Raw genomic sequence first — 25,274 nt, forward strand, 5'->3', positions numbered from 1 at the left:
CCTTGCATGTATGAGGCCCTGGGTTCGATTCTTCAGCACCATATAAGCAAAAAAAAAAGCCGGAAGTGGTGCTGTGGCTCAAGTGGTAGAGTGCTAGCCTTGAGCTGAAGAGCTGAGGGACAGCACCCAGGCCCAGAGTTCAGGCCCCACAACTGGACCCCCCCCCTCCCCCAAAAAAAGGATGGTATTCTACTACTTGAGCCACATCTCCAACCATGGTTTTTGCAAGTTAATTGGAGATAAGAATCTCTCAGAGGGGCTGGGAAGGTGGCTCAGTGGTAGAGCGCTTGCTTTGCATGCTCAAGGCCCTGGGTTCGATTCTTCAGCACCACATAAGCAAAAAGAAAAAAAAGCCGGAAGTGGCGCTGTGGCTCAAGTGGTAGAGCGCTAGCCTTGAGCTGAAGAGCTGAGGGACAGCGCCCAGGCCCAGAGTTCAGGCCCCACGACCGGACCCAAAAAAAAAAAAAAAAAAAGAATCTCTCAGATTTGTCTTCCTGGCTTGGTTTGAACCTTGATCCTCAGATCTCAGGTTCCTTAGTAGCTAGGACTGCAGGTATGAAACACTGGTGCCAGGCTAATGGAATTTGTGTGCATGTGGACACACACATGCATGTGCGTGGGTGCACACACATGTGCCTGTGTTCATGAATGGCACCAGTATTGGGGTTTGAACTCAGGACATGGGCACTATCCTTAATCTATTTTGCTTAAGGCTGTTACTCTACCACTGGAACCACAGCTCCACTTTTGGCTTTTTTGGTGGAGACAGATAGATAGACAGACAGACAGACAGACAGACAGAGATGTAGCTACCTTGGACTTGCCTGCCTAGGCTGGCTTTGAACCATGATCCTCAGATCTCAGCCCCCCAACTAGTTAGGATTATGGGCATGAGCCACTGGTACCTAGCTTGTTGGTTTGTTTCCAAAGTTAGCTAGAAAATAAAATCTTTAATGTTTCCAGAAAACAAAATGTATCTGAAGGAGAAGCAAAGGCTAGAGGGGTATAACTATGTGCACAGTTATCTCAGTACCAAAAGGGGGGTGGTTTCCTACTTAGCAGGTGACTCTTAGCAGGGAACCCAAAGCTCTAGACCCAATGGAGAGCATAACAATACTACTCTAACAGCTGCCTCATCTGGAGGAGGAGCATGTGTCCAGGAGATGGGGGCAGGGTATGGAGGAAGGCAGCCCAGCTCATACCTATAATCCTAGTTACCCAGGATGTTGAGATCTGAGGATGGAGATTTGAAGTCAGCCTGGGAAGGAAAGTCTCTGTGACTTTTATCTCCAATTACCAGGGGAAAAAAAAAAAAACAACTGGAAATGCAGGTATGACTCAACTGGTAGAGTGTCAACCTTGAACAAAAAAAAAACAAGGTACAGGGCTGGGAAGGTGGCTCAGTGGTAGAGCACTTGCCTTGCATGCTCAAGGCCCTGGGTTCGATTCCTCAGCACCACATAAGAAAAAAGCCGGAAGTGGCGCTGTGGCGCAAGTGGTAGAGTGCTAGCCTTGAGCTGAAGAGCTGAGGGACAGTGCCCAGGCCCAGAGTTCAAGCCCCACAACCGGACCCAAAAAAAAAAAAAAAACACAAAAACAAGGTACAGCACTCAGGCCCTGAGTTCAAGCCCCAGTACTGACCACACACACACACACACACACACACACACACACACACACACACACACACACACACACACACACACACACACACACACACACACTACCACCACCACCACCACCACCACCACCATTAACAACAACAAAAGCTCAACAGCCCACCTTGCTCACCAGCTACTCATTATCCTCAACTCCCAAGAAAAAAGCACTTACCACAGTTCAAGACCAGAAGAAAGCACAGGTTTTTGAAAGAAACACCTCTAGATAAGGCAAGCAGCTGTTCAGAGTCCCTGGTGCTTTTCCCATAAACCTTTGGTCCCTGTTACTGGATGTTTGTATCCCTCATATACTAAATTCCCCAACTCCATGTGATGGTAATAGAGGGAGTGGGGGTTACATCATGAGGGCGGGTCCCTAATCATAGGATTGGTGCTGAGAGAGAGAGAGAAAGAGAGAGAGAGAGAGAGTCCTCATTCCCAGAGAGCTCACTTAGTAGACATCAAATCTATCTGCTGGTGTCTCCATTTTAGACTTCCTAGGCTCTAGACTGAGAATTAAACTTCTATGATTGATAAGACACCCAGCATGTGGTTTTCTGTTATAATAGCTTCAACAGACTAAGTAGTCTTTATGATCTTTCCAGCTTAGTTCCTGGGCGGGTGATTTCCTCACCCCCACAGTGCAGACCCAGTGAGAGGTCCTTCACCCACTGGCATTTTGGCTATATTTTTTTCTATGGAGAATGTTATGTTTTGATTAAGGAAGAGTGTCACTTTCTGGTGTACTGGAAGGGAGGTATTGATAGTAAAAAGGGAACAAAAGCAAGGGACCCAAAAGTGGCAATGTCCATTCCCACCTTTGTGACCTTGTGTTTTGGCTCCAGTTTGGAGAAATCATGTGGCTGGCAGAGAGCTATCATAGAGACCTCATTATCCAATTCCCATGAGAACACAGTATTTAACTAACAGAAATCAATTCTTTTTTTTTTTTTTTTTTTTGTCGGTCGTGGGGCTTGAACTCTGGGCCTGGGCACTGTCCCTCAGCTCTTCAGCTCAAGGCGAGCGCTCTACCACTTGAGCTACAGCGCCACTTCCGTTTTTCTGGTGGTTTATTGGAGATAGGAGTCTCACGGTTTCTCCTGCCCGGGCTGGCTTTGAACCACGATCCTCAGATCTCAGCCTCCTGAGTAGCTAGGATTACAGGGTGAGCCACCAGCGCCCGGCTCAATTCTTAATCTCTATACAAAAGGCAAACATCAAGGCCAAACTGGCCACCTAAACATACCATGATACAGAAAGAACAGAGAATCATTTTTTCAAGGGAAAGGTACTGGGGATTGAACCCAGGGCCTTACCCATGCGAGGCAAGCACTCTCCTGTATAAGCCATGCAACCAGCCTGAGAGTCTTTTAATAACACATAACACCAAGAGAGAAGTCCTCTTCCTAGTTAGACAACCCAACCACTAACGCTCACAGAAAAATAAGAGCCTCATGACTGCAGGGGTAGCTGTGTTCCATCAATGGAGAAGACCAAGTTCTGGTCTCAGTGTGGAATCTTATCAGAATGTAGCAGGAAGATTAGACACTCAAAGAGAAGGGAAAGTAGACCTAGTCCCACTTCTACCATGACCAACTTGACCCTACACAAACTGATAATTCTGTGTGGGCCTCAGCTTCCTTTGACCATTAGGGATAGAATAAAGCCCATCGAGCCTGAAGAGAAGAGGCTCACAGCCAATCGACAGATCTGGTGGAATAATTCTACTGACTTATCATTTCAAGAATATTCATAAGTTGGGCACCAGTGGCTCACGCCTATAATCCTAGCTCCTGAGATCTGAGGATCACTGTTCAAACCCAGCCCAGATCGGAAAGTCATGAGACTCTTCTCTCTAATTAACCACCAGAAAACTGGAAGTGGCACTGTGGCTCAAAGTGGTACAGCGCTAGCCTTGAGCTGAAGAGCTCAGGGACAATGCCCAGGCCCAGAGGTCAAAGCCCCACCAGACACCTGTGGCTTCCACCTTTAATCTTAGCTACTCAGGAGAATAAGATCTGCCAGCCTGGGCAGACAAATTCTTTTTTTTTTTTTTTTTTTTTTTGGGTCCGGTTGTGGGGCCTGAACTCTGGGCCTGTGCGCTGTCCCTCAGCTCTTCAGCTCAAGGCTAGCACTCTACCACTTGAGCCATAGCACCACTTCCAGCTTTTTTTTTTTTCTGCTTATGTGGTGCTGAGGAATCGAACCCAGGGCCTCAGGCATGCAAGGCAAGCGCTCTACCACTGAGCCACCTTCCCAGCCCCTGGGCAGACAAATTCTTGAGACTCTTAACTAGCAAAAAACCACAAGTGGTACTGTGGCTCAAGTGGCAGAGCTCCAGACTGAGCCAAACAGTTAAAGGATAGCACGTAGGCCTAATATCAGCACAAAAATAAATAAATATAAAACGGAAGGAAAGGCACAAAAGTGATCAGTGTAGGGTTCTACTTCTTTACCTGAGTGGTAGCTAATAAGGGTTTTTAGGCTCCATATGTGTTTTGTTATATAATAAAATGGTTTTTCCCAACTAGAACTGAAACTCTGTACAAGACAAACTGCCAGGCAGACTCCCTGGTCCCTGCCTCCTGGTCTTTGTGCCCTTTACTTATTTGCTTCTTTGAATGTGGGTATGATCCTCGACTGGCTTTTAAGCAAACAATAAAGCAAAGACCGATGGGCTATATGCAATTATGTATTTATTTGTTATTATATAAGATTTCCATGTCCATTTAGGAGACTTTCCCTTGCTGGTTTCAAAGAAGCAAAAATCGCGGAGTAAGAAACTGAGGGTGGCCTCCAGCCAAGAACCAACAAAAAAAGCTGACATTGTCAGTCTAATAACTGAAAGGAAACCAATGCTGCCAGTAACAGAGTGAGAATAGAGGCTGATCTTCCCCCCAACTGAGCCTCAGAGGACACTGCAGCCCTAAGCACACAAGTTAATTGTAGCTTGTGAGACTCAGAAGCAGATGCCACAGTGAATCTGTGCCCTGATTTGACCAATAGAGATCAAGAGCTAATCAATGTGGGGTGTTGTTTTTTTTTTGGGGGGGGTGTTGTTTCTTTGCTTTGTTTTTTTGACTTTTTCACAGTGCTCGGCATCTAATCCAGAGCCTTATACATATCTTTATATACACTAAAGGCATGTGCTCTACCACCACAAACCCAGTTTGTACATTATTTTTGTTGGTTTTTTGGTTTTGTGTTGTTGCCAATACCAGAGCTTGAACTCAGGGCCCGAGCACTTTCTTCTAGGTGTTTTGTTCAAGGTTGAGGCTCTATCACTTGAACCAGAGCTCCATTTTCAGCTTTTTCTTTTTTGAGGGTCATTAATTGGAGATAAAGAATCTCATGGAACTTTCCTGCCCAGGCTGGCTTCAAATCACTATCCTCAGATCTCAGCTTCTTGAGTTGCTGGGATTATAGGCATGAGCCATCTGCACCTCACACTTTCGTGTTGTTTTAACTAAAAGAAATAGTGCCAGGCACCAGTGGCTCACCCCTGTAATCCTAGCTATTCAGGAGTTTGACATTTAAGGATCACAGTTCAAAGCCAGCCCTGGCAGGAAAATCCATAAGAGTCTTAACCACAAAAAAGCAAGAAATAGAACTGTGGCTCAAGTGATAGAGCAGTAGCCTTGAACATAAAAAGCTCAGGGACAGTTCAGGCCCTTAGTTCATACCCTAGGACTAGCACGTGCGCACACACACACACACACACACACACACACACACACACACACACACACACACACACAAAGTAAATTTATAATATTACCCAGCAATTGATAAGTAATCCATGCTTCTTTTCTTTGGAAGTCCCTAAGTGATTCATTACAAGCACTCAACTGAGCATGGCAAAACTGTGATACTCATAGTTCTAGCTTATTACAATACAAAGCTCCAGAATAAAAGCAGCAGTAAAACTAACTTATTCAGAACAGGGTATAGGAGATCTCACCTTCATCCTCTCCCAGCAGAGTCATGAAAACAACCCAACAGGTAATTCTCCCAGTGGGATGTGCAGGAACATTCATGGAGTTCTGCTACCAAGGAAAGCTCACCCTAGCCATGGTGCCCAGAGCATTTATTGAGGGCCAGTCATGTCTGCCTGTGTCATTGGCCACAAGGCTGAGTTTCCCATCCTGTTGATACCAAGGTATTACTACTTAGCGCAAAGCTTCCAGGAAAATGAAGGCACACTTATTAGGCAGCATCAGAGGTAGGGAACCTTTTTTCTGCCAAGGTCCATCCAGCTATTCATAACATCATTCATGGGCCATGCAAGTGCAGTACGGGCAGACAGAGGGCCCTGGAAACTGATGGAAAGCTTATCTGTCTGGGGTGTCTTCTACCAAATGATGTCATGTGCTTATACAGCCTGATCTGCAGGCTGGACAGTCCTTACCCCTCAGAGAAGTCATCTCCCAGGAGCTGGTCAGAGGTCAGTTATTTCTTTGATAGGTTTAGGGCTCAATGTCCTCAATCTTGTACCATGAAAAAAGATTAGCCTCAAAATGCAATTTTTTTTTAATGAGATGCAACTACAAGTAGAGCATCACAATTCAAAGGAATCTTTTATTCTTGGGTTTTTTTTGGGGGGGGGTCCGGTCATGGGGCCTGAAGTCTGGGCCCGGGCACTATCCCTCAGCTCTTTCACTCAAGGCTAGCACTCTACCACTTGAGCCACAGCGCCACTTTCGGCTTTTTTCTTCTTGCTTATATGGTGCTAAGGAATCGAACCCAGGGCCTCAAGCATGCAAGGCAAGCACTCTACCACTGAGCCATCTTCTCAGCCCCAGGAATCTTTTATTCTTAATTAATTTTTGCTTATATAGGGGCTTGTCTCTAGGACCTCTTACTACTCTTGTTTGGTTTTTTCACTCAAGTCTGGCTCTCTACCATATCTCCACTTTTGGCTTTTTGCTGGCTAACTGGATATGAGTCTCTCAGATTTGTCTGTCTGGGCTGATTCAAACCTTGATCCTCAGATCTCAGCTTCTTGAGTAAGATTACAGCATGAGCTACCAGCTTCTGGCTGTATTTTTATTTGATTTGGAGATGCTGGGGTTTGAACTAGGAGCTTTTGTGCTTGCCAAGCATTTATCTATCAATTGAGCCACATCCCTAGCTAAAAGTGAGGTTTTTTGTTGTTGTTGTTTTTTGCCTGTCATGGGCCTTGCACTCAGGACCTAGGTACTGTCCCTGAGCTTCTTTTCCTCAAGGCTAGCACACTATCATTTAAGCCACAGTGCCACTTCCAACTTTTTCTGTTTATGTGGTACTGGGGAATTGAACCCAGGGCTTCATGAAGGCTAGGGAAGCACTCTATCACTAAGCCACATTCCCAGCCCCCAAAGTGAGATTTCTTGTCAAGTTACCATCCTGCTTGAAGGCAGGGAAAGAAATGGAGAAGCTGGTGTGTTTTAACCCCTAAGGAACCTTTATGCCTTGACTTGCTTTATCGTCAGAGAGTTTCCAGGATTTAAACCATATAGCCAGAAGGCAGGGTGCAAAGGAGAAGAGATGGAAACTTCATACTCATACAGAAGCCTTTCCTGATTGTCCACTGAATAGAAGGCAAGCTTGCCCTCCTCAAGGTCAAGCCAAATGCCCACCACCTTAGGCTGGTCTGAGTCAAGGCTGATTTTCTTAACGTTGGTCCATGCAGAGAACTGGCCAGTGCCCTTCCACTCTATACACCAAGAGTCCATAGTCCTTCCAAGCATCCAGTTCCGGTTCATGCTCCAGGAAGCCACTCCAACAGCCCAGTGGCTACAGGAGCTAGTGTCTACTTCCCAGTACTGTTGCCCAGAAGAGAGGGCCTGGGAACATAAGACTTGGCTATTAGAAAACCTCTCGGGTCTCCAGGGATAGGAATGTGGCCAGTGAGATACAGTCACTGTCCGGCAATCTGTAGATACTTCCAGGTTAGAGGAGAGACTCCTCAAGTCAAAGCTTGGATAGATGGCCCCTAGGGAGAAAAATCAACACCATAAGAACATGGCAGGTCAGCTTTTGATCATACATGCTGAAAAGTTATCCAATTGCAAAAGGTAGCATTAAATCTTTCACTGCTTTTGATGATGCTCTATAATTTACTTGTTGTAGGCCATAAATATTGACATATAAACTTATAATTTTCTTTACATGCCTTCTATCAGAGGTAACTTGTTCCTACTCTGATTTTTGCCTATACTGCTTACCCACCTTTCAGGAAGCTAACCCCGAATCTCACACAGTACGGTCAACTCCTGCAGTTCTCAATGCCTCTGTGATTTATGAGTAATGAACGTGGCTGTTTGTATCTCTCAGCTATTTCTTTTTGTTTGTTTGTTTATGTGCTGGTACTGGAGTTCAAACCCAAGCTTATGTTCACTTAGCTTGCTTGCTTGGCTGGTGCTATATACCTTAAGCCATGCCTCCAGTCTGGCCTTTTGCTGGTTACTTTGTATATGAAGTTCAAGGGCTTTTCTATCTGGGCTGGCTTCAAACCACCAACCTCTGGAGCTCAGCTTCCTTAGTAGCTAGGACCATTTGTGGGGGTTGTTTATTTAATTTTTGGCAGTAGTAGGGTTTGCCTTTCTTTCTTTCTTTCTTTCTTTTTTTTTTTTTTGGATCCGGTCGTGGGGCCTGAACTCGGCCTGGGCACTGTCCCTCAGCTCTTCAGCTCAAGACTAGCACTCTACCACTTGAGCCACAGCACCACTTCTGGCTTTTTTCTTTTTGCTTATGTGGTGCTGAGGAATCGAACCCAGGGCCTCAGGCATGCAAGGCAAGCGCTCTACTACTGAGCCACCTTCCCAGCCCCCGTAGTAGGGTTTGAAATCAGGGCCTTGCACTTGCTAGTTGAACCACTCCTCCAGCCCTTTTTGCTATCAACATTTTCCAAATAGGGTCTTACATTTATACCTAGACCAACCTGACCACAATCCTACTTAACAATTACTGAGTAGCTAGGATAACAGGTGCTTACTACTACACCCAGCTTCTTCTTGGTTGAGATGGGAGGGGGTCTCTCAATATTTTTGCCTGAACTGTCTTTGAATTGTGATCCTCCCAATCTCTGTCCTCACAGTAGCTATAATTACAGGTGTGAACCACTGTACACAGCTATTTATTCATTTTTATTAGCTTATTTGAATTGTACAAAAGGGTTTTGTTTGATTTTTTTCATACATGCATGTGATATGCTTTGATCAAATTCATTCCCTCTATTATTCCTCTCCCACCCTTCTAAACAATTTTAACAGGTTTATACTATTTTCATATATGCATGTGACATATATAGACTATACACCTCCCTTCACTCTCCTTTCACCTTCCCACTGGTTCCCATCACCAAACAGTCTTCTCCTAATCTTCAGCTTTCACATGATGGCCCATGTCTCATTCATTTGTATATATTATATGTGTGTATATATATGTATGTATGTATGTGTATATGTATGAATATGTATATTGTATACATAAATATATGTTTTTATGTATAGACAATAGTGTATACACAAATACATATGTGTATTTTTGTGTGTATAAATATATGAATATACACTCACAATATATCTACTTTTTTTTTGGTGGCACTAGGACTTGAACTTAGGGCCTCCCATTTAGTAGCCAAGTGCTTTACTATACTCCCAGCCCTTTTTTCCGTTATTTATTTTTCAGATGGGGTCTCATGCTTTTTTCCCAGCCTTAGACCTTGAGCCTCCTACCTACACCTACCACATTTAGCTGGGGTTACAGATATAAATCACCATGACAGAAGTGGCAATGTGGCTCAAAGTGGTAGAGCACTAGCCTTGAGCTGAAGAGTTCAGGGGCAGCACTCAGGCCCACAGTTCAAGCCCCATGACCAACAAAGAAAAGAAAATATTCTAGCTGCTTTAAACCACCATGACCAGGTTTTTTTTTTTTTGGGGGGGGGGTCCGGTTGTGGGGCTTGAACTCTGGGCCTGGGCACTGTCCCTCAGCTCTTCACTCAAGGCTAGCACTCTACCACTTGAGCCACAGCGCCACTTCTGGCTTTTTTCTTTTTGCTTATGTGGTGCTGAGGAATCAAACCCAGGGCCTCATGCATGCAAGGCAAGCACTCTACCACTGAGCCACCTTCCCAGCCCCCATGACCAGGTTTTTATTGATGCAAAATCCCCTTAGCTTTTTGCCCATACTGGCCTCAAACATTGATTCTCCTGATTTCTGCCTCCCAAATACAAGGAATTACAGGCATGTGATAACATAATTAGCCTGTTTCCTTTTTTAAAAAAAATTGTGCTAGACCTCCATGTTTATTGCAGCACTGTTCACAATAGCAAGAATATGGAAACAACCCAGATGCCCCACCACAGATGAATGGATCCAAAAATTGTGATATCTATACACAATGGAATATTATGCAGCCATTAGAAACGACAAAATAATGGCATTTGCAGGGAAGTGGATGGAGCTAGAAGAAATCATGTTGAGCGAGGTAAGCCAAGTGCAAAGAGACAAACGGCACATGGTCTCCCTGATAAGTGGATGTTAAATCCAAAATGTTAGGTGATATGACAAAATTAACAAGACTTAAGAAACAAAGGACTTCTACTCATCTGGTCGAATCACTACTAAATAACCCCCATGCTGCTGATCACATATATGGTATATATGTGCACACTGGAGGGAAACCAGGAGGATGACATAGAACTAGAAGGAATCAGGGAAAAACATATAACAGCAGGACCAATCAGCTGCAGTGGACATTGATCAAAATGAACTAAGCAACACAATGGCAGTGATGGGAAGGAGGGAACAAATGGGAAAGAAGGAACAGCTGATGCTACGCAAAAAAAAAAAAAAAAAAAATGTGGAAGAAATAACTGTATTACAAAGCTCATCGAACTCATAAATGTTATAGACCATAATAGACAATTTGTCCTATGAAAGTTAGAATGTTTGTGACTTTAACTAAACTTCACTATCCCACAATACTGTGAACTTTGGGAAATTATGTAACCACTTAATCCCAATAAAAATTTTGAAAAAAATAAAATAAAATAAAACATACATGGATTGTTAAAAAAAATTGTGCTAGAGCTAAAATTCAGGAACTTATGCATACCAAGCAACCAAACACATATTCCCCCATAGAGCTACAAGGCCAGCCCACCTTGTTGCTTAAGTGAGTAAAAGCCTGCTGTCATATACCATGATACATCACACACATCTACTCATGTAACCCTCACAGCAATTCCACAAAAGTACTGTTATCATCTCCATTTCATGGTGAGGTGGGGGGGGGAACAAGGGCCCTAACAGGTGAAATGACTTATCCACGCTCACAAGACTGGGGCAGGGGCTGGGGAGGTGGCTCAGTGGTAGAGCGCTTGCCTTGCATGCTGAGGCCCTGGGTTCGATTCCCCAGCACCACATAAGCAAAAAGAAAAAAAAGCCCGAAGTGGCACTGTGGCTCAAGTGGTAGAGCGCTAGCCTTGAGCTAAAAAAAGAGCTGAGGGACAGCGCCCAGGCCCAGAGTTCAGGCCCCACGACCGGACCCCCCCCCCAAAAAAAAAAAAAAAAGACTGGGACAGATGAAGGAACAGACCATTGGCTGGTGGCCCCATCACAGATGCCCAAGTATTGCCTGTGCTCGATGTACTTAAGCTTCAAGCTGAGCCCTAGACTGGGGTATTGGGGAATTTCAGCCTTCTTTGCCTTTGTGTCCATCTCAACATGTGGAAGGGCCTGGTCTGACGAACAAATCCAAAGGCCATAAGCCAAGAAATAGGCCTTGCGACAAAGATGGACACACACATTCCCATAGTACCTATCTGCAGCATATCAAACCCAAGTTTTAAGAGGTCTGTATACTTACACTGAGCAAATTGAGAGGCACTCCTGGTTGCTGGGAAGCTCTGGGCCAACAGTGGGCATATGGAAGATGATGGCACTGCTAGCACATCCACTAAGGAATTAAAACAAAAAAGAAAAAGTCCCATCAGAAAAGTACAAACCAAAGGTATCCAAATATCCTACTCTACTATAAAAAACCAACTCACCCTGTGTTTGTTCTTCAGAAACTTCATTCCACGTGAGAGTTCTTTGCAATTTTTCCTGTTGTGGAGAGGTCTATGGATGAATCATAAAATAACAAATGGAAGTCCCACATAGAACCCATCAAATATTAGATTCAAGTTCTGTCACCACTTACAAGTTTCCATTCAACTCTGAGCAAACTTGTTTTGCTTGAAGTACTGGAGTTTGAACTCAGAGCCTAATGCTTGCTAGGCAGGTGCTTACCATTGAGGCACACCTCTAGATCCCAAGCAAGCATTTTTGTGGGTTGTGGAGCTTGAACCCAGGACCTGGGTGCTTTCCCTGAAGGCTTGTGCTCTACCACTAGCCACAGTCACAGTTCCACTTCCAGTTTTCTGATGGTTAATGGGAAATTTCATGGGCCTTTCTGCCCAGGCTGGCTTACCTTGATCCTCAGATCTCAGCTTCCTGAGTAGCTAGAAAAACAGGCATAAGCCACCAGCACTTGGCTCCCAAGAAAGCTTCTAGAAACAAAATTGAGGGCTGGGAATGTGGCTTTGTGATAGAGTGCTTGCCTAGCATGCACGAAGCCTTGGATTCCATTTCTCAGTACCACATAAACAGAAAAAGTTAGAAGTAGCCCTGTGGTTCAAGTGGTAGAGTGCTAGCCTTGAGCAAAAGAAGCTCAGGGACAGTGCCCAAGTTCTTAGTTCAAGTCCCAGGACTGGCAAAAAATAAGTAAATATAATTTAAAAAAAAAGAACAAAATTAAGGTAACAGTCTGAAAGTTGAAAACAGTCTGAAATAATATGCAAAACAGCAAAAATACATGGAATGGTTATTTCTGAGTTGTAGGGTTATAGAAGATTTGGATTTGTCCTCTTCTGTTTCTTCTTTCCACTCCTCTCTTCTCCTTCTCTCCTCATAGTTGTCTTTCTTTTATTTATTTATTTATTTTTGGGTCTGGTCATGGGGCCTGAACTCTGGGCCTGGGCGCTGTCCCTCAGCTCTTCAGCTCAAGGCTAGCGCTCTACCACTTGAGCCACAGTGCCACTTCCAGCTTTTTTCTTTTTGCTTATGTAGTGCTGAGGAATCAAACCCAGGCATGCAAGGCAAGCACTCTACCACTGAGCCACCTTCCCAGCCCCCAGATTTTTTTATAGTACTGGGAATTGAACGTAGAGACTTATGTAGCTATTATAATGCATCTCAGAAATGAATTTGTCCAGAGTGAAGGCCTGTAATCCCAGTACTCCAGAAGCAGAGGCAAGAGATCAACAGTTTGAGACTAGACTGGACTATAAAACAAGACTGTCGCTGGCGCTGGTGGCTCACGCCTGTAATCCTAGCTACTCAGGAGGCTGAGATCTGAGGATCGCGGTTCAAAGCCAGCCCGGGCAGGAGAGACCATGAGACTCCTATCTCCAATAAACCACCAGAAAACCGGAAGTGGCGCTGTAGCTCAAGTGGTAGAGCGCTCGCCTTGAGCTGAAGAGCTGAGGGACAGCTCCCAGGCCCAGAGTTCAAGTCCCACGACCGACAAAAAAAAAAAAAAAGACTGTCCTGCTCCCCAGAAAAACAAAATCTGGAGATATAGCTCAATAGTAGAGTACTTGCCTAGCATGTACAATGTCCCTGGGTTCTATGTTAGTATTGCTCCTTCCCCCCCCCAAAAAAAAATCAATGAAAATAAGGCCTAGAAGATCTCTTGACCTAGATATCATTGGTGATTGCTTACAGAGCTAGTTAGATGAAGTTTCACAGATGAATTAGCCCAGTTAACCTTTCCGAATACCTCCAGCCATCCACCATGTTTTGTAATAAACAGAATGGTTAAAGATAGAAACTTCTTGTCTATGTCTTTGACTTCAAAAACAGTCATATTGCTCTAGTTGCAAGCTGTTTCTAATCCTATCCCCCTCCTTCATCACTTCTTCTCTCAGGACATTGTCTGCTCCAGATCCAGAGAGGGGTTTCTGCCTCTGAAGGCTCTTGACAATGGCTACCAGCTCTTCAGCCAACTCTTTCAGCTCCTGAGCAATCTCTGTGGTGTTCTGCTGTCCCACTACCTTTAAAAGAGCAGAGCTGAGCTACAAAACACTGGACCCAAGAGACCCCACTAAACAGAGGGAGCAATAAACACTGTTATTGGCACAGAGGAAAGACAGACATATAAGCAATGAACTAGAATGAAGAGCCAAGAGGGCTGGGAAGGTGGCTCAGTGGTAGAGCGCTTGCCTTGCATGCATGAGGCCCTGGGTTTGATTCCTCAGCACCACGTAAGCAAAAAGAAAAAAGCTGGAAGCGGTGCTGTGGCTCAAGTGGTAGAGTGCTAGCCTTGAGCTGAAGAGCTGAGGGACAATGCCCAGGCCCAGAGTTCAGGCCCCACGACCAGATCCAAAAAAAGAAAAAAAGAAAAAAGAAAAGAATGAAGAGCCAAGAAGCAAACCTTCACATAAACAGTCAAATGATTTTTGTAGGACTGGGATGCTTACCTAGCAAGACTTAGAATGCTTACCTAGCAAGCATACAGTCCTAAGTTTTAACTGTAATGTTGCAAATAATAATAATAATAATAATAAATCAAATAAAATTTTGACTAAGGTGCTAAAACTATTCAATGGGGAAAGGAGTGCTCAAAGGGAAACTATGTCCACATGGCAAAAGAATCAAAACAGACTCTTACCTAACACCTAACTCAGGGGCTGAAGGTGCAGTTCAGTGGTAGACAAGATGGTATGCCTAGCATGCATGGTGCCCTGGAGTTAATCCCCTCCCCATTCTCCTGAAAAATGAAGAAAGAAAATAGGGGCTGGAATCCTAGCTCAACTAGTAAAGTGCCGGTGCCTGCCGGCAACGAAAGGGAATCCTGAATTAGGGGGTGAGGACGGAAAAATAAAGACTTAAGACAAAGGATGGGGTCGGGAGGTCTGCAGTTCAAGACTGCAGCACCGTTCATTTTTAACTTTCCCTAATATATACTATTAGAAGTCAAGAGGTAACATAAGGTTACAATAGTCCAGAAAAACAAGGAAAATTTCAGTAAAAACAGAGTACAGTAAAAACAAGACAAGGTCAACTGGTAGAAAGTAAAACAAACTCTGCAGACATAGCAAAGCAATCCTGGGCACCTGGTGTTTCTAAGTAAGCCAGTTCCTTGTACGTCCCTTCAAGTGAGCACCAGGGTCAAGATGACCTTTAAACTTTACTGTCAGCTCCCAACAGTAGAGCACCTGCCTAACAAGCATAAAGCTCCGAGTTCAAACCCCAGTGCCACCAAGAAAGAAAAAAAAAACTTGTATGCTAGGGTACTGATGACTCACATTAATATTCCTAGCTACTTAGATGACTGAAATCCAGAGGATATTGTTGGGGTTTTTTTGTTTTTTTGTTTGTTTGTTTGTTTTTTGTCGGTCGTGGGGCTTGAACTCTGGGCCTGGGCACTGTCCCTCAGCTCTTCAGCTCAAGGCGAGCGCTCTACCACTTGAGCTACAGCGCCACTTCCGGTTTTCTGGTGGTTTATTGGAGATAGGAGTCTCATGGTCTCTCCTGCCCGGGCTGGCTTTGAACCGTGATCCTCAGATCTCAGCCTCCTGAGTAGCTAGGATTACAGGCGTGAGCCACCAACGCCCGGCGAGGATATTGTTTTGAGGGCAGCCAGGGCAGAAGAATCTACTAGAGTCTATCTTCAAAATAACCAGAGAAAAGTAGGGCTGGAGGCTTGGCTCAAGTGGAAAAACAACTAGACTTGCACAAAGAATAAACTCAAGGATAGCTCCCAGGCCCTGAATTCAAACGCCAAGACCTGAAAACACACACACACACACACACACACACACACACACACACAGAATATATTCTTGCTGAGAGTAGTGGTTAGTGCCTGTAATTCCATCACTCAAGAGGCTGAAGCAGGAGAATTGCAGTTTAAGGCCAGTATGTATGACATGAGACCCTCTCTCCAAAAATCAAAACAATATTAAAATATCCATACAGTGCAGCATAATTCAACTATACAAAATAATTAAGTTCTGGGCTGGGAAGGTGGCTCAGTGGTAGAATGCTTGCCTTACATGCATGAGGCCCTGGGTTCGATTCCTCAGCACCACATAAGCAGAAAGAGCTGGGAGTGGTGCTGTGGCTCAAGTGGTAGAGCGCTAGCCTTGAGCTGAAGAGCTGAGGGAAAGTGCCCAGGCCCAGAGTTCAGGCCCATGACTGACAAAAAAAAAAAAATGGGGCTGGGAAGGTGGCTCAGTGGTAGAGCGCTTGCCTTGCATGCCTCAGGCCCTGGGTTCGATTCCTCAGCACCACATAAGCAAAAAGAAAAAAGCCGGAAGTGGTGCTGTGGCTCAAGTGGTAGAGTGCTAGCCTTGAGCTGAAGAGCTGAGGGACAGCGCCCAGGCCCAGATCAGGCCCCATGATAGGACTCAAAAAAAAAAAAAAAAAGAAAGAAAGAAAGAAAATTCAGAAGCAAAAAAGAGACTAGATGTGTGCAGTATCTAAAAGGAGGGTAAATGAGAAGTTATTGCTTCATGGGTACAGAGTCTCTGCTTCTGGTGATAAAAAAAAATCTTGAAAATAGTGGTGGTGTCAGTCACACAATATTGTTAAAATGTCTTCTTTTTTTAGTGTGTGTGTGTGTGTGTGTGTGTGTGTGTGTGCGCGCGCGCGTGCATGCTGGTCCTGGGGCTTGAACTTAGGGCCTGGATGCTTGAACACTTTGTGTTCAAGGTTAGTTCGCTACCACTTGAGAACCACAGCTCCCCTTCTGGCTTTTTGTTGGTAAATACAAGAGTCTCCAGGACTTTCCTGCCCAGTCTGGCTTTGAACAGTGATCCTCAGATCTCAACCTCCTGAGTAGCTAGGTTCACAGGCATGAGTCAACAGGGCTCAGCTAAAATGTCAACTTTTATCATCACAGTTATAAAATGTCAATTTTTATAATAATACAGGTGTGTGAATACACACTTATCATCAGATTTTTGGAGTTTGAGCCAAGCCCGTACAGCCCAGGTTTTATCTGTAAAGCAGAATTAAAGCAAAAGACAAAAAAATCTGGGCCAGGGGTTCAAGTGGTCCTGGCATGCGCGAGGATCATCAGTTCATTGTGAGGAAATGTAAAACATCAATTTTTCCCCCCACAGAGATGGTCGAGAAACTGAAACAAAGCAGAAATATTGCAAAGGTGCAAGCCCTCGGTGGATGGACTGGAAGGAGGGTGTTTTTTTTTCCTCCTGGACACTTAATCTAAAATTTCTAGATTCTCTTTAGAGCAAGTGAAAGTGGGAAGGGGAAGAAGGAGAGAAGGTCAGCGAGCAGGATGAAGGCGGTAGGCCACAGAAAGGAGCTCTCGGGGCCCAGCCTACCTACCCGCGGCTGCGCTCGGAAGCGCTGGGGCTGGGGAGCCAGCGCCTGGGCGAGGTTGTGGGCGTGGCTGTGGGCGTGGCCTCCGCTTGCGCGGTGGGCGTGGCCTCCGGCGGGCTCCCCTCCCTCCTCCAGCTCCCGCGCGGCGCGGCTGTACTTGTCCACCAGGTACTGCAGCAGCGTGTTTTTGCACAGCCGCGGCTCATGCGCCGCACCCTCGCGGCACGTGGGGCAGGCCCAAGGACGCCCGGCCACGCCTGCACCCCGGGCACCCCACGTCTTCATCAGGCAGTTCCGGCAGAAGCTGTGGCCGCAGGCCAGCGTGGTGGGCCAGGAGAGCAACCCGTGGCAGATGATGCAGCTCAGGTCGTCCTCGGCTAGCCATACCGGGATAGCCGCGCTGGAACCCGGGCCAGCCATGGGGACCCGGCCGCCACCGCCCTGGCCCGGAAGTGGCGGCCGATGTCTCTCCAGGCTCCTCCCTCGTCCTTCCTTTGTCCACTCCCCCCCCCCCTCCCCTATGCCTTTTCCGCTCCTCGCGGCGGTTCAGCCCGCGCCGCCCTCGGGCCGGAGCTGACCGGGCTGACGGCCGCCCGGAAGCCGCGAGGACCCCGCTGTATTCCATAGGCCGCCCTTTAGCTTGATGGGAGGAGGAGAAAGAGAGGCTTCCCCCCGAGAACTCAGGTGTCGGGATATGCCCACTGTCAGCCCCTCTGAACAATAGTAGAGGGATTAAAGAAGAGTGGGGAGTATCTGATCTCTAGGCTTTCAAGTTGCTACCCTAGGGGCTGGAGGCGTGGCTCCGTTGGGAAAATTAAAGCATGAGGTACAGAGTTCGAGTCCTGATCCCGGACCAAAAGATGAGAGAGACAGACAGAGAGCGAGAAGAAAGAGAAGAAAAGAAATAACCAGCCCTTTGAAATAGCTGTCTTACTGCTTAATTGTGCCATTCTCTCCTGACTGCTCTCTGCGGGCTAAAAGTACACTCCTAAATAGGTTCCCAGAAAACAGCACATCCGGCATCTGCTGGGCTTGTTTTCTATCCACTCCCGGCAATGACCCAAAGAGCTAAGGGGGCTTCCAGATTTGTAGAGCAATGATAGACCAGCAGAGGCAGAAGCCCATAACTTTCATCTGTTCTATTTAAAATGTTTTATGCTGGGGAGGGAGGGGCAGAAGGGCACAGGAATGGAAGAAGGAAGGGTGAGCAAATACAGTCATTGTATTATATGTGTGTGTGTGTGTGTGTGTGTGATGTAAAAAAATGAACTGTGTAACTTGTGGACAGGGATGGAAGGGGAGACATTGCCCAAGAAATATTGTACTCATTCCTGACTTATGCCACCTTCCCTGGGCTCAAAGAAGGTGCCAGACTATACAAGTTTGCAGCTATTTCCAATGCTGGGAATGGCTAATAGATATTACATAATCTGAGGTCTAGGACAAAGGCTGAACTCCAGAAGTTCTGTTAGGGCAAATCCAGCTACTTGCTTAATAATCCAAACAGACAATAGTGGTGACTGGCAAAGAAAGGAGATTTAATATGCAGTACAGAGACATCATGGGAAGAGGCAAGGCAAGCACTTCAGCCCATCTTTAGGGTATAGACATGAATTTCAGTTTTAAATAGAGGAAAGGGTGGGAAAAGGGGGTTGAGGTCTGCATAATTATTAAACACTGCCAGTCACAGGTGTGGTCCAGTTGCTCATTATTGCTGGAGTAAGCAAAAGAGTTTAACATGATAAGAAAGCCTTTCTTGCCTAACAGGTTTTTGTCATAAGTATGCGTAAGTCCTGCCATTTGGGAGTCCTAGGTAACCACAAGAGCAAAGACAGGCATAAAATAGACATCATATTTTCAGACCCAAAATGAAGAGTCATTGTTTTTAAGAAATGAAGGTGTGGCTCAAGTGGTAAAGCACCAGCCTTGAGTGAAAAAGCCAAGTGTGAGCATGAGGCCCTGAGTTCAAGCCCTAGTGTTCACACACACACACACACACACACACACACACACACACACACACACACACACACACACACACACACACACTACACTGTTTCCAGCTGTTTCCCATTGTGGACACTAATAGGATTGGACCTATTTAACCCACTTGATTTGTTGGGGGGGGGGCGGCTTTTTGGCCATAGTGGTGGTGGTGGTATTGCTTTTTCATAATATCTTTCTCCCAGTTGTTGGACTTTGGAGAAAAAAAAAATCTTCTGGGAAACCTGGGGCTTTGGGTGACTATGATGTACAGATTCAGTGTAGGCTATACTAGGGCATGTAGTAAAGGAGACAGATGCATTTGTGATGTGCTAAGCTTACTTGTTTCAGTATAACCTAGCCCATGATGACTAATGTATTTCTTAGATCATATAGCATCTACTTTGTTTTTTGTTTTTTTTTTTTGGTGGTACTAAAGGGTTGAATGCATGGCCTTGTGTTTGCTAGTCAGGTACTCTTACCACTTGGGCCACACTACCATCCCTAAGACACACACTGTTTCTCTTTCCTTTATGTGCTGGTATTGGTGCTTTAACTCACTTGGCATGGATGGTGCTCTATCATTTGAGCCACACCTCCAGTTCCAAGACCCTATTTTCTTTCTTGTAAAATAGACATACTACTAAACATTTATCTGACCTATATTCATATCCTCCCTCTTAAAAAATAACAGGTTGGGTGCTGCTGACACATACTGTAATCTTAGCTACTCAGAAGGCTGATATCTGAGAATCACAGTTCAAAGTCCAGCCTGGGCAGGAAAGTCTGTGAGACCTATCTACAATAAACCACCAAAAAGCAGGAAGTGGAGGGTGGTTCAGGTGGTACAGCACTAGCCTTGAGCAAAATAGAGCTAAGAAAGAGTGTGAGGCCCTAAGTTTAAGACCCAGTACCTGCACACAAAAAATATGGATTACAGGCCTGAGCCACTGGCCCACTGCTCCAGCTCACTCGGCTTCCTAACTCAGAGCCGGCACTCTGCCATTCCTTGAGCCATGCCTCTTGACTTGCTTTTCTGCTGATTATTTTGGAGATGGAGTTTCATAGTCATTTTTACCAAGGCTGGCCTCTAGTCATGATCCTCTGATCTCATTCTCCTGATTAGCTAAGAATATAGGTATGAATCACTGATACCAATGTAACTTTATTTTGTATATGCCAGTTGCATTGAGACTTTACCTCTTGTGTGTGTGTCTGTTCTCTGCCTCGCTGAGTGGCCCTTACCCTCAGAAGTCTTTTTCCTCCCACAAGTAGCTTTGGTACTGCCTTTTACTTCTCTTTCTTCCCCTCTAGACCATAATTTCCTGGAGGGTGGGACTATTTCATTGTTGACTTCCTCATCTCTAGACCTTAGCAGAGTGAACCCCACAGAGCTCAGAGGTCATGGAAAAGACAAATAAGTAAATGTTCCAGCAGGTGTTGAAACAGACATGCTCAAGGTGCCTTGGGAGCTAGACCACCCACCTCTCTACTTGAGCAGCTTCCGTCAAGAAAGAGACACCTCATGCTATAAGTTCTTAGAAACTGCTTTTGCTAGCTTTGCATAGTGGCACTATAAACCTCATAGCCCATGAGGTTTATCTTAGGAGAAGTTTGTTAACTGGGAAAAAAGAAAGAACTGCTTTTGCTAAGAGCACTGACTCCTCCCTTGGACCTACAAATGTCCAAAGGGTAGCTAGAAGCTAGAGAAATGCTTGGCATCGCTGCATCCATTTTACATTGGGCCATTTTTTCCCCCGCAGCCACCTTGAAATCCAAGGACTAGACAGGACATATAGAATGGCACCTGTATGACAAGAGCCAGAACTATCCCAAGTAAAGATAGAACAGACCACGCCTGGCCAAACGAGGGCGATCACCTATTCTGAAGCTGCACCCTGGAACAAGAGTGTTTAGCCCAACTGGATGCCAGTGGCACTCAACTGTAATCCTAGCTACTCAAGAGGCTGAGATCTAAGGATTGCAGTTTAAAGCCAGCTTAGGCATGAAAGTCCATGAGACTCTTATCTCTAATTAACCATTTAAAAAAAAGCCAGAAGTAGAGCTGTGGCTCAAGTAATAGAGTGTCAACCTTGAGCAAAAAAGCTAAGGGAAGGACTGGGAATGTGGCTTAATGGTAGCATGCTTGCCTAGCATGTGTGAAGGCCTGGGTTTGATTCCTCAGTTCCACATAAACGGAAAAAGCCAGAAGTGGTGCTATGGCTCAAGTGGTAGAGCGCTAGTCTTGAGCAAAAGAAGCTCAGGGACAGTATCCAGGCCCTGAGTTCAAGCCCCAGGACTAGCAAAGAAAGAAAAAAAAGGGAATGGACATACCTAGGCCCTGAGTTCAGAGTCCCAAATCTCTCTCTCTCTCTCTCTCTCTCTCTCTCTCTCTCTCTCTCTCTCTCTCTCTCTCTCTCTTTCTCTCTTTCTCTCTCTCTCTCCCCCCCCCCTCACACACACACAGTATTTATCCCATGGAAACCAAGTCATTTTTCTCAGATGATGACAGCAATAACAACTTCTCCAGGACTCCTGGAAGAGCCAGAACTGAGATAAAGATCAGCCAGACCTCATTGAGACTGGGACTACAGACCTCTCTTCCCCTGCCCCACTCTTCTTTTACATAAACCTAAATGTCTGTACCCTAAAGATGTGCCAACATGTGTACTTTGCCTCTCCCCCAGGCATGCCCATGTACCTAATAAACTTCCTTCCTAGGCCTTTCACCACTGCTCCTCTTGTTTAGCATGTTGTGGGGAGTGGCTGGACCTAACAAATGGAATCTTTGGAATTGGGTCTGTGGCTTATAAGCCATAGGTTACAATGTGGTGCTTGTCTCCAATTGAGGATCCAAGGAAAGTCCCACAACATGGAGATGATCTGGGTGTGTGTGTGTGTGTGTGTGTGAGAGAGAGAGAGAGAGAGAGAGTTGTGGGACTTGAACTCAGGGCCTGGGCACTGTCCCTGAGCTTTTTTGCTCAAGGCTAGCACTCTACAACTTTGAGCCACAGCACCATTTCTGGTTTTCTGGTGGTTAATTGGAGGTAAGAGTCTCATGAACTTTCCTGCCCAGGCTGCCTTTGAACTGCGATCCTCAGATCTCAGCCTCCTGAGTAGCTAGGCTAACAGGCATGAGCTACCAGCACCCATCCAGAGAATCTCTTAAAGACCCTCTCAACCCTCTGGGTCTTCATTGAAATGAAGAGAGAACACCCAACATATTTCTTCACCTCTCTTGTAAGGCAATAAAAGGAACAAAGAGCTGGCATCAGTTGTTCGTGTCTATAATTCTAGCTACTCAAGAGGCTAAGATCTGAGGATCAAGATTCAAAGCCAGCTTAGGCAGAAAAGTCTGTGAGACTCCATCCCCAATAAAAAGTAGGGCGTGGCTCAAACAGTAGAATGCCATCCCTAAATTAAAACCCCTGGGTCAGAAAACAAAGCAAAAAAAAAAAATCCCAAAACACACACACAAAAAAAAGGAACAAAGAATCATGGAGTATGAATACTGGCCCCTTAGATTTCTCTAACATTTCAGCCATTTGAGATTTCTTTCAGTTCCTTTTTCCCATCTTGAGGCCTTTGACATTTTTGCCTAGCTTTTTGTTCTTCCTTACCCTCTTCCCTTTGGCTAACCTTTACACAGCTTGGAGGTTATAGTTTTTGGGGAACAGAGTCTTCTCTCCCCATCCATCATTGTAAGCTCTATTGCCAAATCCCATAGCAGTCTGCTCTTCCCCTTTCTGAACACCTGCTTCCTTGTGCTGCCCTAGTGAAGGGATTCTGCCTCCTGCAGGCTTAGTGTGTAACAGCAGGAACCACATCATGATCAGAAATACTTATCCTGAAATTTTAATCATTAGTCCAACTTCCTGTTTTCATGTGTCTATGCCAGTACTATGGCTTGAACACAGGGCCAGGGAATTCTCTTTCAGCTTTTTCTGTTCAAGGCTGGTGCGCTACCACTTAAGCCACACTTGCATTCCCTGATTTTTGATGGTTAATTGGAGACTAGAATCTTACAGACTTTTCTGACCAGACCAGCTTTGAATCATGATCCTCGGATCTGAGCCTCCTGAGTAGCTAAGATTGCAGATATGAGACACACGTACCTGCTTCCTTATTTAAGAGATGAAAAGGCAAAGAATTGAAGACATGAATTTTCCTGTTGTCCCATGTGGATGGCTCTCTGCTGTGTGGCCCAATGAAAATAGGAGTGCTCAGCTTGTTTCTTTCTTTGCAGAGCACTGTGGTCATCAATGCAGATATTATTTCTAGTTTGTTTGTTTGTTTTGCTGGTCCTGAGGCTTGAACTCAGGGCCTGGGCACTGTCCCTATGCTTTTTGTGCTCAAGGCAAACGCTCTACCACTTGAGCCACAGTGCCACTTCCAGCTTTTTCTAAGTAGTTTATTGGAGATAAGAGTCTCACAGACTTTCCTGCCCAGGCTGGCTTTGAACTGTGATTCTCAGATCTCAGTCTCCTGAGTAGCTGGGATTATAGGAGTGAGCCACCAGCAGCTGGCTGTTATTACTATTTTATCTGAGCTTCTATTCTCAAACGTGCACAGAGGAGGATGTCTCCCAGGAAAAAATTTTCAGTTGCTTCGTTCTTCTTTCTTTATATAATTTTATGTATTTATTTATTTATGTTTATGTGTACTGAAGAATCGAACCCACGGCCTCATGCATGCTAGGCAAGCACTCTGCCACTAAGCCACATTCCCAGCCCCTCAGGAACATTTTAAATTAATTTATTTATTTAATGCTAGGGATTAAACCCAAGGCCCCAAGCAGACTAAACATGTTAACCCCTGAGTGCTGTCCTTCAGCTCTTCAGCTCAAGACTAACACTCTACCACTTGAGCCACAGCACTACTTCCGGCTTTTTCTGTTTATGGGGTGCTCAGGAATCAAACCCAGGGCCTCATGCATGCAAGGCAAGCACTCTACCACTGAGCCACCTTCCCAGCCCCGCTTTTCTTTCTTTCTTTTTTTTTTTTAAGATGAGTTCTGGGCTGGGAATGTGGTTTAGTGGTAGAGTGCTTGCCTAGGATGTATGAAGTCCTGGGTACAGTTCCTCAATACCACATAAACAAAAAAAGCCAGAAGTAGCACTGTGGCTTAAGTGGTAGAGTGCTAGCCTTAAGCAAAAAGAAGCTTAGGGACAGTGCTCCAAGTTCAAGCCTCAGGACTGGCCAAAGGAGGAGGAGCAGGAGGAGGAGGAGAAGGAAGAAGAAGAAAGACGAGTTCTTACTATGTTTCCCAGACTAGTTTCAAATCCTTGAGCTCAAGAGATCCTCCTTAGCCTCCTGAGTAACTGGGCTTACAGGTACACATCACTACCATGCCTGGCTCCAAGAACTTTGTATATATGTATGTGCACATGCTGGTCCTGAGGCTTGAACTCAGAGCCTGGGAACTGTCTCTGAGTTTTTTGCTCAAGGCTATTGCTCTGTCACATGAGTCACAGCTTCATTTCAGGCTTTTTGGTAGTTAATTGTGAATGAGAGTCCCATATACTTTTCTGCTGGATGTAGGTTCAAATGCAGTCCTAAGATCTCAGCCTCCTGAGTAGTTTACAGTGTAACCCATTGTTACCCAGTAGGATGGTACTTGGGTTTGAGCTCAGGGCTGTGTTCTTGCTAGGGCATATCCCTAACCTTCCAGAACATTTCTGATTCATGCTAAAAAATCCACTGCTTTTGAAAGGTGAAAAGTAGGTTTTGAAAATTCTTTCATAGCTGGGTTCCAGTGCCTCATGCCTGTAATCCTAGCTACTCAGGAGACTGAGATCTGAAGATCATGGTTCAATGCCAGCGCGAGCAGGAAAGTCCATGAGACTCTTATCTCCAATAAACCACTAGAAAACCAGAAGTGGCACTGTGGCTCAAGTGGTAGAGCCCTAACCTGAGCTGAAGAGCTGAGGGACAGCAACCAAGCCTAGAGTTCAAGCCCCATGACTGACAAAAATAAAATAAATAAAATTCTTTCATAAACTTTTAATATCAAAACTTTAAGTTTATATTAAATTTGCACAAATAGGAAAATAAATGCCTATATTTCATTTAGATTAATCAATCACTAACATCTTGCACAGAGATATTCTCAGTAAACATGTATATATACACAGAGACACATGTATACATACATGTATATATAAAGATACTACAGATTGAATATACATATATTTTGCTCATACACTTGCATACATACACTTACTTTATGTAGAACTCTTTTAAGAACTGGCT

The 25,274-nt window shown here is 45.1% G+C and overlaps 1 protein-coding gene across 2 annotated transcripts; it reads right to left on the reverse strand.

The window, feature by feature from the left end:
• Nucleotides 1–3,913: 3,913 nt before the first annotated feature.
• On the reverse strand, nucleotides 3,914–17,475 carry Rnf135 (ring finger protein 135). Of its 2 annotated transcripts, none has more exons than XM_070027242.1 (4): nucleotides 17,046–17,475; nucleotides 11,699–11,753; nucleotides 11,515–11,604; nucleotides 3,914–7,632 (listed from the first exon to the last, which is right to left on the reverse strand). In XM_070027242.1, exons 1-4 carry the CDS (start codon nucleotides 17,457–17,459, stop codon nucleotides 7,103–7,105), a joined length of 1,089 nt encoding a protein of 362 aa, XP_069883343.1. In that variant the 5' UTR covers nucleotides 17,460–17,475; the 3' UTR covers nucleotides 3,914–7,102. The 2 variants fall into 2 exon arrangements, with proteins under 2 accessions (XP_069883343.1, XP_069883342.1); XM_070027241.1 differs by having other exon boundaries at nucleotides 11,699–11,768.
• Between the last annotated feature and the right edge of the window lie 7,799 nt (nucleotides 17,476–25,274).

The sequence above is a fragment of the Dipodomys merriami genome, unplaced genomic scaffold, assembly GCF_024711535.1.
Source record: "Dipodomys merriami isolate MVZ:Mamm:240054 unplaced genomic scaffold, mDipMer1.0.p SCAF_19, whole genome shotgun sequence".
In the NCBI taxonomy this organism is placed as follows: Eukaryota; Metazoa; Chordata; class Mammalia; order Rodentia; family Heteromyidae; genus Dipodomys; species Dipodomys merriami.